General features: G+C 44.6%; 2 protein-coding genes across 2 annotated transcripts in view; both read left to right on the top strand.

Moving 5' to 3' along the window:
* The window catches only part of LOC125372582 (extensin-like), a 47,063-nt gene extending 35,045 nt beyond the window's left edge, over positions 1-12,018 (top strand). The window contains exon 3 of the mRNA XM_048383020.1: positions 9,698-12,018. Coding sequence (XP_048238977.1) covers positions 9,698-12,018 — 2,321 coding nt within the window. The remainder of the gene's footprint in view (positions 1-9,697) is intronic.
* Positions 12,019-12,178: 160 nt separating this feature from the next.
* LOC125372581 (vegetative cell wall protein gp1-like) lies at positions 12,179-13,108 on the top strand. The gene is made up of 2 exons (XM_048383015.1): positions 12,179-12,362; positions 12,651-13,108. The coding sequence occupies exons 1-2, from the start codon at positions 12,179-12,181 to the stop codon at positions 13,106-13,108; spliced, it is 642 nt and encodes a 213-aa protein (XP_048238972.1).
* Positions 13,109-13,441: the final 333 nt, after the last annotated feature.

The raw sequence follows: 13,441 nt of genomic DNA, 5'->3' as shown, positions 1-13,441 counted from the left end.
TAATAGAATGCATGGCCAGTAGTCAATATTCTTTAAGTCTCTACTGTTGATATCTTCCACTTAAGTTGATAATGCTTTGTCAGGATAGTTTCCTTAGTATAAAGATGTGAGGCTTTATCATTCCAGAGAGCGATGATAAATAATGACGTTTTATACTGTGGAAATATATTTTTCCGTCCGCCTCTTTCCTCATGTTATGTACACTGGGTGTTTGTGCACAAGTCCAGAAATTTGATACGCACAATCTCCACCAAATGACAAAGAACATAAATGAATAGACAACTCTGGTTAATCTGAAGGGTGTATGTATTCTACAAGTGTATAAAGGATCAATGAGAACTACCCGAGAGTGAGTGAATATTGTTGATATGTGTGGGAAAAATGAATGATTTATCACCAGAACTGTCAATGTTTAGCGATGCCTGGATAGAGGAACATGTATAATGTGCAACGTTCCACACCATGTAGGGTTGTGCTCAAAGCGCATGATCAATCGCATTATTGCCCCGTTCAAAGAATTCCAAGCTGCAGGACAGAACTGTATTATTAAGACTGCATCAGCGGTATCATTGGCACAAGCGTGTCATAAAGAGATGCACAGTATTCATTCATACAGACATGTGCATGTACATATGAACACATATATAAAGTAGGGTTTCCGAAGAACACAGATACAAGTAGTGAATGGCATTTGGTATTACCGATTTGGACGTGATTAATTTACGTATTAGAGCATGCAAAGTCATGTTTACAGCTTTCGTAACATTTCGATTTCTTTTTTGCTGACTACGTTGTACATCGAAAGCATTTGCACTTTTGTTATAGCAGTGCGAGAGAATTTTGTATCGAAAGTTTCAAATAATGAAGACATGAAAAGAATCATCTCAAAATTAGGCTTTTTCTCACAAACATTATCGATGTCAAGTAGTGATGATATCAGGTGTTCGCGAAAGGTGAGGGTATCCTGGTCTAATGAGGGGATCCTTCACAAACACATGCAAAGCCAAGCTAACTGTTCACCTGAAAAAAAACACGGGACCATATAGTACAAGTCAAAATAGGAAAATGTATCGGACATCACTTTTGTCACTGATGCGACAACTTTGGAAATATCCTCCACATGTCTACCAAAAATCTTTTTTGGGGAAAGCTTTGCTGAGGCCTTGCATGTGGTAAACTTCAGCGAACAACATCTGAGCAATAGTGGCGTGGCGCTCTTTGAAATCTTGGTAGAAAGAACCTGCTCGATTGTATCTCAAAAGTTGTGAAATGTAGGCACCAAGGGCTGAAGCTGCAGGAATATTGCTCAACATAAAGGGAACGTTGACTGTTGAAAGTTGAAATGATCCCTCTTGTCATACAGTCTTGCGGAGCGTGTTTTGTCACTCTGAATGTTTATGCATAGACCCATCTTCCCGAGGCAAGGGAGTTGACTGAGTGTAAAGGTCCAGATAACTCACTTGCCTCAGGAAATGGCATAGACCTAAATATGAAACAGATGAGGTGGTCCCACTGGTCTTCTTTATTCCTAGTTCAGGTGGGTAAATCAGTGGAAGGGAATTGGCTAGTTGATGGTTAGTGAACGATGGCAGATCATCGATATACCTGTAGCATAAGTTAAACTTTTTGGCCAAATTACCATGTTTTGACTTTGCCAATCCGAACAGAAATTCTGATTCATATGCATAAGGAAACAGATGAGCCAAACGAGGAGCGCAACTGATGTCCATGAGGATGCCTACTTCTTACCTAAATATCTTACCCCAACTTTCACACTGATGTTATCAATGAGGAAATCCAGCTTTTCATATATTGTACAGCCAAACATGATACATTCATAAAGTGAAAAAAAAACCTATTCATTCTCTTGTCCCTGATTCGTTCCTTCATTCAAAGTAAGTTCTGAAATGAGATGTATATTAAATATAACATCATGTTTGTGCTACAATGTATTCTATTTTCATCTCACCCCGTAGTGCAGTAAACCTAATGTTTGCCATCTTGGCCGTGCCACGTAAAAACTTCTCAACCCCCGATCGATGAGATAAACAATGTTTTTCAAAGACATAGCCGTTATCGTCTACTTATAATAATAAAGAAAATTGAAAATCTATAAAGCTTTCGTTCACAATACCCACATCCAGGCTCCACTTCTTCCTTAATTGGTCATTTATATAATCGTCAAAGCACTTCAATACCCATACGATTACGTCAGCGAAACGTGCGTACGGAGATAAAACCACAATGGTCTGACCCCTCTCTGAGGGTAATGCATCATCAATAATTAATCAAACAAAACACTGACCCTCACTAACCCCTCGTGTAGTGGCGATCACTGATAAGTCGACATATGATTGGTAATTACAATCAAGAAGACAAAATCACATTAACTCGGCTAATCTGCACAGTGAAACCCGTGCGTGACCTATTGGGTTTGAATTCGCTTGTTCATTAGATAGTATTATATTAAGTAATAGGCTCTTATCTACAAGTTAGTTTTTCTAAAACAATCATGAGATTTTGAATTGATATTGATGTGTATTTCTAAGATTATATTATTTGTGTCTAAAACTGTGATTCTGGAACCATAGAAATAGGGCAGTGAAAACTGTTCAAGGTGATTTTAATGTAAGTAAAATTATTGGTAATGCCGCCGCTGGATTGGAACTCATGTTGCCAACTCGCTGGCTGTACAGGAATATATTTATTAAGTGTTTCGCTTAACTTGTAAGCAGCAGAATGCCTGAACTTGTGCACAACATACGTAATTCAACATTAACGTCATTAGTTTCAATAAATCAGTAAACGCGCCGTCATGTCACTGGCTTGTCTGGTTACTGTCACTGGATTGTCTGGTAGAGACTTGTTTGTTTACACGCCGCTGTCGCATGGCGGGAGTACTGCAGTGCGGCGTCAGACAACAAACAAACACTGTGAAAGTGGCGGGGCAACAAGTAGGGTAGGATGTGTTAACCCTTTCCCCGAACACCTTGTATCATCACTGGTTTTCAATGATCCATGTATATAATGTTCACCACTATTTTGCCTTTAACACGCAACGGAATGTGTTTCGGTGGATAATCTACACTGTACAAGTAGGGTAGGATGTGCTAACCCTTTCCCCGAACACCTTGTATCATCACTGGTTTTCAATGATCCATTTATATAATGTTCACCACTATTTTGCCTTTAACACGCAACGGAATGTGTTTCGGCGGATAATCTACACTGTACAAGTAGGGCAGGATGTGCTAACCCTTTCCGCGGACACCTTGTATCATCACTGGTTTTCAATGATCCATTTATATAATGTTCACCACTATTTTGCCTTTAACACGCAACGGAATGTGTTTCGGTGGATAATCTACACTGTACAAGTAGGGTAGGATGTGCTTACCCTTTTTCCCGAACACCTTGTATCATCACTGGTTTTCAATGATCCATTTATATAATGGTCACCACTATTTTGCCTTTAACACGTAACGGAATGTGTTTCGGTGGATAATCTACACTGTACAAGTAGGGCAGGATGTGCCAACCCTTTCCCCGAACACCTTGTATCATCACTGGTTTTCAATGATCCATGTATATAATGGTCACCACTATTTTGCCTTTAACACGCAACGGAATGTGTTTCGGTGGATAATCTACACTGTACAAGTAGGGTAGGATGTGCTTACCCTTTTCCCGAACACCTTGTATCATCACTGGTTTTCAATGATCCATGTATATAATGGTCACCACTATTTTGCCTTTAACACGCAACGGAATGTGTTTCGGTGGATAATCTACACTGTACAAGTAGGGTAGGATGTGCTTACCCTTTTCCCGAACACCTTTTACCATCACTGGTTTTCATTGATCCATGTATATAATGTTCACCACTATTTTGCCTTTAACACGCAACGGAATGTGTTTCGGTGGATAATCTACACTGTACAAGTAGGGTAGGATGTGCTTACCCTTTTCCCGAACACCTTGTATCATCACTGGTTTTCAATGATCCATGTATATAATGTTCACCACTATTTTGCCTTTAACACGCAACGGAATGTGTTTCGGTGGATAATCTACACTGTACAAGTAGGGTAGGATGTGCTTACCCTTTCCCCGAACACCTTGTATCATCACTGGTTTTCAATGATCCATTTATATAATGTTCACCACTATTTTGCCTTTAACACGTAACGGAATGTGTTTCGGTGGATAATCTACACTGTACAAGTAGGGTAGGATGTGCCAACCCTTTCCCCGAACACCTTGTATCATCACTGGTTTTCAATGATCCATTTATATAATGTTCACCACTATTTTGCCTTTAACACGCAACGGAATGTGTTTCGGTGGATAATCTACACTGTACAAGTAGGGTAGGATGTGCCAACCCTTTCCCCGAACACCTTGTATCATCACTGGTTTTCAATGATCCATGTATATAATGTTCACCACTATTTTGCCTTTAACACGCAACGGAATGTGTTTCGGTGGATAATCTACACTGTACAAGTAGGGTAGGATGTGCTAACCCTTTCCCCGAACACCTTGTATCAACACTGGTTTTCAAAGATCCATGTATATAATGTTCACCACTATTTTGCCTTTAACACGCAACGGAATGTGTTTCGGTGGATAATCTACACTGTACAAGTAGGGCAGGATGTGCTTACCCTTTCCCCGAACACCTTGTATCATCACTGGTTTTCAATGATCCATGTATATAATGTTCACCACTATTTTGCCTTTAACACGCAACGGAATGTGTTTCGGTGGATAATCTACACTGTACAAGTAGGGTAGGATGTGCCAACCCTTTCCCCGAACACCTTGTATCATCACTGGTTTTCAATGATCCATGTATATAATGTTCACCACTATTTTGCCTTTAACACGCAACGGAATGTGTTTCGGTGGATAATCTACACTGTACAAGTAGGGTAGGATGTGCCAACCCTTTCCCCGAACACCTTGTATCATCACTGGTTTTCAATGATCCATGTATATAATGTTCACCACTATTTTGCCTTTAACACGCAACGGAATGTGTTTCGGTGGATAATCTACACTGTACAAGTAGGGCAGGATGTGCTTACCCTTTCCCCGAACACCTTTTATCATCACTGGTTTCAATGATCCATTTATATAATGTTCACCACTATTTTGCCTTTAACACGCAACGGAATGTGTTTCGGTGGATAATCTACACTGTACAAGTAGGGCAGGATGTGCTTACCCTTTCCCCGAACCACTTTTATCATCACTGGTTTTCAATGATCCATTTATATAATGTTCACCACTATTTTGCCTTTAACACGCAACGGAATGTGTTTCGGCGGATAATCTACAGTGATTATCTCTGGCGTGGACATTTCGAATTAAGATAAAACAAAAACAGTTGCACGTCACCAACATCTTGAGCAATCAATACAAATGAAAACCCACTTGAAAATAACACCAGTCTCACCGGGGATACCCAATTACATTTAACACTTTCGTCCATTGGTTTTAGCATCATATCACATTGGCGAGGGTATCTTCTTTCATCAATTCTAATTTAAAATACCGTAAAACAAAATTGAACAACTCTAGCTAGACTAAATAGTCCAGTGCCATACTTACAACCGTCCAGTCCTGCAAGCAATGCGTTATAAGCTGCATACTTACAACCGTCCAGTCCTGCAAGCAATGCGTTATAAGCTGCATACTTACAACCGTCCAGTCCTGCAAGCAATGCGTTATAAGCTGCATACTTACAACCGTCCAGTCCTGCAAGCAATGCGTTATAAGCTGCATACTTACAACCGTCCAGTCCTGCAAGCAATGCGTTATAAGCTGCATACTTACAACCGTCCAGTCCTGCAAGCAATGCGTTATAAGCTGCATACTTACAACCGTCCAGTCCTGCAAGCAATGCGTTATAAGCTGCATACTTACAACCGTCCAGTCCTGCAAGCAATGCGTTATAAGCTGCATATTTACCAATTCTTAAGTAAGTTTTGATATATGGTGTGTGTATCTTTTCAGTTACATCATAATAGTAAAAAGGAATTCTGTTTCGGCGGATAATCCAGACTGGTTATTCTCTGGCGTTGACGTTTGATGTTTAATGTCATCAGATATATCTAGAGAAACCTTTATCCAAGCTTTTCATTTTAAATGAAATAAAAGCAATAAAACGTAGCGATTATTACAAGCATGTTAAATTACCTATTAGTAATTACGTGAAGACGTCATAAGCCATTTCTATTCCTCATACATCTATGCTATTTTCTAATGAAGATATATGTGTTGATGATATTTCTGTTATTCAGCTTAATACAGATGTGATCTTCTATTGTGAAGACAGGTTCCAATCAGCACTTTAAGCACGTGTCTGTTTGTTCATTGACTTGCGCCAGGAAATATCAAACAACTTCGTAAGATATTATTATTCCTGTATAAACAGCTTTTTCTCTTCAAAGTTTCAACAAAACCTGTCCAACAATACAGATCTGAAAAATGTATTTGACATATAGAAACTTGTTATTTAATATTATTTAAGCCGTTTGTCAGTAGTTCAGTCATATCACGGCAGATCGATTTACTGCAGGTGGGTGGGGGAGGGGAGGGGAGGGGAGGGGGAAGGGGAGGGGGCGCTCAAGTATTACAGGTCGTAGACGTTTACGACTTGATGAAACAGGAACACCAAGTGTAGTAGATCCCTGTAGGTTTTTATGTGTCTGCATGTGAGTGCACGTGAGTTGCTTACCCTTTTTGCGAACACCTGGTGTCATCGCTGATTTCCAGGTTTCCATTCGTCTACATTTCAACCGCTATTTCACCTTTACGCTAGACAGAACCGCTTCGGCAGAAAATCGAGACTGATTGTTATGTGACATTAACGCTTTATTCTCTCTCATCATAAATTTGGTGCTATCCAATGTCGTCGATAATGAATGTCTGTGAATCAGCTGCTACTTACAGTTCACTATCATTCTCCTCCCTGAAAGTTTGCCGTGAAGGCATGACTTCCAGACGGCGGGAGGCGACTGGAACAGCCACGTCGGCTCCGTATGTCATTATGTGTTTGTGTGTTTGAATACAATTCTATAAGTAGCCTTCAGGCAGACAGTGGTGAGTAATGTTCTATTTGTACATTTACAACATCAGGGGTCACCCCAAAGCATTACTGACCCGAACTTTTCTTCCATGGTCTGTCGAAGTTAACATGCTCAATGAGTTTCCCCATGTTGCTAAATCAATGGGCTGATCAATACATCCCTACATACCATATAATTATCGCCTGTTGGGCAATATATTCTCAGTTGCAGACTTGTCAGATCCGGACAGAAAACACCCTCCTCTTGAATTAACCCCTCTCACGTGGTCGCTCGGACTTGACGCAAATTACACCTCACCTGACAGCTTCACTGATTGACCACTAGATGGCGTGACGCTGGAAGCAACCAATCGATAGTATCGTTTGTGAAAACCGCCACCTAGCGGCGTCAGTTTAGTGGTTTTCAGTCTCCTGCTTGTCGCCTGAGGTGATTCTTAACTTTAATTTGAAAGCGCAACCTTGATTACCGGGTTATTTAAGCTAACGAATTGCATAGCTCAGACATTGATACTGAATACGCTTATAGTCTTTCCCGGCTACCTGCGCCCTCTGTCGAGAGAATTGAAACTAACAAACTTTCTTCAAGTTGTGGATGTATCTTCACAAGGAATCTTTAGTCTCTGTTGACTTTAGATTTCCTCAAGTTTATTTTTGTCCGTGTCGATGTATTATCAGCGACTTCTAATTTACTTTCAGATTGTTTAATTACAACATGACCAGACATCCCAACGTCACGATGACGATACGATTAATGTCCAAGCGGTGTTAATGTATATAGATTATATATCGTGAATGGTAGTTTTGACTTTTCAACAGTCATGACTTTATCGCTTTAGCTCACCTGAATTGAAAGATCCTGCGAGATTACATCGTCCGGCTGTTGTAAACGCCTCTGAAATCATTAGGTCCTTTGATACCGCATGGAGGATGCAAGTAACCGTTTTGTCTTGAAAAATGTCTTCATCTGATCAACCTGACGGTATTTTTCATTATCAAATAATAAGTATATATATATATATATATATATATATATATATATATATATATATATATATATATATATATATATATATATATATCTGACCCGATTTCTTTGTGTGTATCATTATCAAATTATAACAAAGTATATGCTGTGCAGAATAGCATGTATATCTGACCCGATTTCTCTATATGTATCATCATTAAATTATCACTAAGTATATGCTGTGCAGAATAACATGTAATATATAATATGCATACCCGACCCGATTTCTTTGCACGTATCATTATCAAATTATAAGTATATGCTATGCAGAATAACTTGTAATATGTAACATGCATATCCGACCCGATCAGTATCAAATCATAAGTATATGCTGGGCTGATGAAGCTGGAATCCCACAAATGGTGTTCCCAAGGTGCCTATTGAAATCTGAATCTGAATTTTAACATATTGATTTTTTACCAGCACAGAGCTATTTCTGCAAGCATAGCTGTGAAATATTTTTGAACACTTGTTACATATTTTATCTATAATCCTGTTTATCCCTTTATCATGACCTTAAACATATGTGTACCCATTGTCCTATTGTATATTATCTCGGGTTTTTTAGTTCTTTTCTTGGTTTCTTCTATTTTTTATGATGCTTTAAGAAATCATTTTACTAGGTTGTTTCTTGACAGTGTTTATGTTTTCGTAACATCTTCAACTTGTTTTGAGAATGATACGGCTTTTTGAACATTTTAGCTAATTTAAATCCCCATTACGTTATTTTGAAAGCATGTCAGTAAAATGACAAATTAAAAACGTGTTTCAAGGTACTCTTGCTTCTCATATAAAATCAATTTACCACAAGACTCGTTACTGATTATCAACCCCAAGATACCAATGCATTAATATTGGTTTGCGCATGGCCAGGCAGGGAGATAACTCTCAACTCAATAACTTGATATTATACACCCGATTACCTCCACACCAGATGATGGCCGAAGATTAACACTAACCATTCCTAGCGCTATATTCATCAGCACCCTCGAGTACAGAAATCCGGCGTCTATAGATTAGGTGGAGGAACATGATTTATAATATTGTTCGGGGACTTTTTCTGAGCATGTATGTTAAAGACCTAATACCGGACCATTTTGCTGGAAAAGCTGTTATACCAGTAAATGGCTGCTGCAGTCTCAGGAGAAAATGCAAGGGTTTCGGGTAAGTATAGTTATTCGCTGCCCAACTTCGGGTACAATGATCTTGCATACGTTACACGAGGGTTTGATTTTTTTAAATGTACGACTTACAGTCGTGTTCTCTCGGGATATTCTCCAAAATCTGGCCTCTGTCACAAAGAAGGGGACATATTATAGGTCCTGATGTTTTAACCAAATAAAACATATAAAACACAGTGATGTTTAAAAGAATCGTGTCCAGATACAAGTACACGAGTACGTGACTGTGGTTAAGGAACAACACAAATCTTGACCCAAAATTTCACCATCACAACCATGACAACCACCAGAACCATCACCACCACCACCACCACCACAACCACAACTACCACCACAACCACCACAACACCCACCCTGACAATACACTGTCTGCGAATCATAAATACCATCGTGTAGACCTCTCCCAACGCAAAGAGTCTTTTGTCTACCCCTTCATCCTCTCACTATTATCCCCATCCCCGTCATCCCCGTCATCCCCATCTCCGTCATCACCCCGGCATCTCCCCGTCATCATCACCATACCGTCATCTCCCCATCATCATTCCCATCCTCGTCATCTCCCCGTCATCATCCCCATCCCGTTATCTCCCCGTCATCATCCCCATCCCCGTCATCTCCCCGTCATCATCCCCATACCGTCATCTCCCTGTCATCTCCCCATCATCATTCCCATCCTCGTCATCATCCCGTCATCACCCCGTCATCTCCCCGTCATCATCCCCAAAACGTCATCTCCCTGTCATCTCCCCATCATCATTCCCATCCTCGTCATCATCCCGTCATCACCCCGTCATCTCCCCGTCATCATCCCCATACCGTCATCTCCCTGTCATCTCCCCATCATCATTCCCATCCTCGTCATCATCCCGTCATCACCCCGTCATCTCCCCGTCATCATCCCCAAAACGTCATCTCCCTGTCATCTCCCCATCATCATTCCCATCCTCGTCATCATCCCGTCATCATCCCGTTATCTCCCCGTCATCATTCCCATCCCCGTCATCTCCCCGTCATCATCCCCATACCGTCATCTCCCTGTCATCTCCCCATCATCATCCCCATACCGTCATCTCCCCGTCATCTCCCCGTCATCATCCCCTTACCGGCATCTCCCTGTCATCTCCCCATCATCATTCCCATCCTCGTCATCATCCCGTCATCACCCCGTCATCTCCCCGTCATCATCCCCATACCGTCATCACCCTGTCATCTCCCCATCATCATTCCCATCCTCCGTCATCATCCCCATCCCGTTATCTCCCCGTCATCATCCCCATCCCCGTCATCTCCCCGTCATCTCCCCGTCATCATCCCCATACCGGCATCTCCCTGTCATCTCCCCATCATCATTCCCATCCTCGTCATCATCCCGTCATCACCCCGTCATCTCCCCGTCATCATCCCCATACCGTCATCACCCTGTCATCTCCCCATCATCATTCCCATCCTCCGTCATCATCCCCATACCATCATCTCCCTGTCATCTCCCCATCATTATTCCCATCCTCGTCATCTCCCCGTCATCATCCCATCCCGTCATCTCCCCGTCATCATCCCCAACCCCGTCATCTCCCCGTCATCATTCCCATCCCCATCATTTCCCTGTTATCTCCCCATCATCATTCCCATCCCGTCATCTCCCCATCATCATCCCCATCCCGTCATCTCCCCGTCATCTCCCTGTCATCTCCCCGTCATCATTCCTATCCCGTCATCACCACGTCATCTCCCTGTCATCTCCCTGTCATCATCCCCATCCCGTCATCCCTTCGTCATCTCCCCGTCATCATTCCTATCCCGTCATCACCACGTCATCTCCTCGTCATCTCCCCGTCATCATTCCCATCCACATCATTTCCCTGTTATCTCCCCATCCCGTCATCTCCCTGTCATCATTCCCATCCCGTCATCTCCCTGTCATCATCCCCATCCCGTCATCTCCCTGTCATCATCCTTATTCCCGTCATCATCCACATCCCCGTCATCATTCCCATCCCCGTCATCTCCATATCATCACCCCCATCCCCGTCATCCCCATCCCCGTCATCACCACGTCATCTCCCTGTCATCTCCCCGTCACCATCCCCATTCCCATCATCTCCCTGTCATCTCCCCGTCATCATCCCCATCCCCAACATTTCCCTGTCATCTGCCCGTCATCATTCCCATCCCCGTCATCACACCGTCATCATCCCCATCACGTCATCCCCCGTCATCATCCCCATACCGTCATCATCCCAATCCCCGTCATCTCGATGTCATCACCCCCATCCCCGTCATCATCCCCACTCCCGTCATCCCCATCCCCGTCATCTCCCTGTCATCTCCCCGTCATCATCCCCATCCCCGTCACCCCCGACCCCGTCATCTCCCCACCCCAGCCATCCTTCCGTCATCTCCCCATCCCCGTCATCTCCCCATCCCCGTCATCATCCCCATCCCCGTCATCTCCCCACCCCAGCCATCCTTCCGTCATCTCCCCATCCCCGTCATCATCCCCATCCCCGTCATCTCCCCATCCCCGTCATCCCCATCCCCGTCATCATCCCCATCCCCGTCATCTCCCCATCCCCGTCATCATCCCCATCCCCGTCATCTCCCCATCCCCGTCATCCCCATTCCCGCCATCATCCCCATCCCCGTCATCTCCCCATCCCCGTCATCCCCATCCCCGTCATCCCCATCCCCGTCATCTCCCTGTCATCTCCCCGTCATGATACCCATCCCCGTCATCATCCCCATCCCCGTCATCTCCCCACCCCAGCCATCCTTCCGTCATCTCCCCATCCCCGTCATCTCGATGTCATCACCCCCATCCCTGTCATCATTCCCATCACGTCATCCCCATCCCCGTCATCTCCCTGTCATCTCCCCGTCATGATACCCATCCCCGTCACTCCCGACCCCGTCATCTCCCCACCCCAGCCATCCTTCCGTCATCTCCCCATCCCCGTCATCTCCCCATCCCCGTCATCATCCCCATCCCCGTCATCATCCCCATCACGTCATCCCCCCGTCATCATCCCCATCCCCGTCATCTCCCCATCCCCGTCATCTCGATGTCATCACCCCCATCCCTGTCATCATCCCCACTCCCGTCATCCCCATCCCCGTCATCTCCCTGTCATCTCCCCGTCATGATACCCATCCCCGTCATCATCCCCATCCCCGTCATCTCCCCACCCCAGCCATCCTTCCGTCATCTCCCCATCCCCGTCATCTCGATGTCATCACCCCCATCCCTGTCATCATTCCCATCACGTCATCCCCATCCCCGTCATCTCCCTGTCATCTCCCCGTCATGATACCCATCCCCGTCACTCCCGACCCCGTCATCTCCCCACCCCAGCCATCCTTCCGTCATCTCCCCATCCCCGTCATCTCCCCATCCCCGTCATCCCCATCCCCGTAATCATCCCCATCCCCGTCATCCCCCAACATTTCCCCATCTCCGTCATGCCCTGTCATCTCCCCGTCATCTTCCCCATCCCCGTCATCCCCATCCCCGTCATCCCCATCCCCGTCATCACCACGTCATCTCCCTGTCATCTCCCCGTCACCATCCCTATCCCCATCATCTCCCTGTCATCTCCCCGTCATCATCCCCATCCCCAACATTTCCCTGTCATCTGCCCGTCATCATTCCCATCCCCGTCATCATCCCCATCACGTCATCCCCCCGTCATCATCCCCATACCGTCATCATCCCAATCCCCGTCATCTCGATGTCATCACCCCCATCCCTGTCATCATCCCCACTCCCGTCATCCCCATCCCCGTCATCTCCCTGTCATCTCCCCGTCATGATACCCATCCCCGTCACTCCCGACCCCGTCATCTCCCCACCCCAGCCATCCTTCCGTCATCTCCCCATCCCCGTCATCTCCCCATCCCCGTCATCCCCATCCCCGTCATCTCCCTGTCATCTCCCCGTCATGATACCCATCCCCGTCACTCCCGACCCCGTCATCTCCCCACCCAAGTCATCCTTCCGTCATCTCCCCATCCCCGTCATCTCCCCATCCCCGTCATCCCCATCCCCGTCATCATCCCCATCCCCGTCATCCCCCGACATTTCCCCATCTCCGTCATGCCCTGTCATCTCCATCTCCCCGACATCATCCCCATCCCCGTCATCTC

The sequence above is a fragment of the Haliotis rufescens genome, unplaced genomic scaffold (genome assembly GCF_023055435.1).
Source record: "Haliotis rufescens isolate VD_foot unplaced genomic scaffold, xgHalRufe1.0.p SCAF_1, whole genome shotgun sequence".
Taxonomy (NCBI): domain Eukaryota; kingdom Metazoa; phylum Mollusca; class Gastropoda; order Lepetellida; family Haliotidae; genus Haliotis; species Haliotis rufescens.
Note: the sequence above shows the minus strand (reverse complement) of the source record. Positions and strands in the feature narration are given on the sequence as shown.

What these genes read in the sequence shown, in the direction of transcription:
- LOC125372581 (XM_048383015.1), top strand. Translation starts at nt 12,179, where the DNA reads ATGATACCCATCCCCGTCACTCCCGACCCCGTCATCTCCCCACCCCAG. An exon ending in CCCATCCCCGTCATCTCGAT is followed by an intron (nt 12,363 to 12,650) that starts GTCATCACCCCC and finishes TCCCCACCCCAG; the next exon opens with CCATCCTTCCGTCATCTCCC.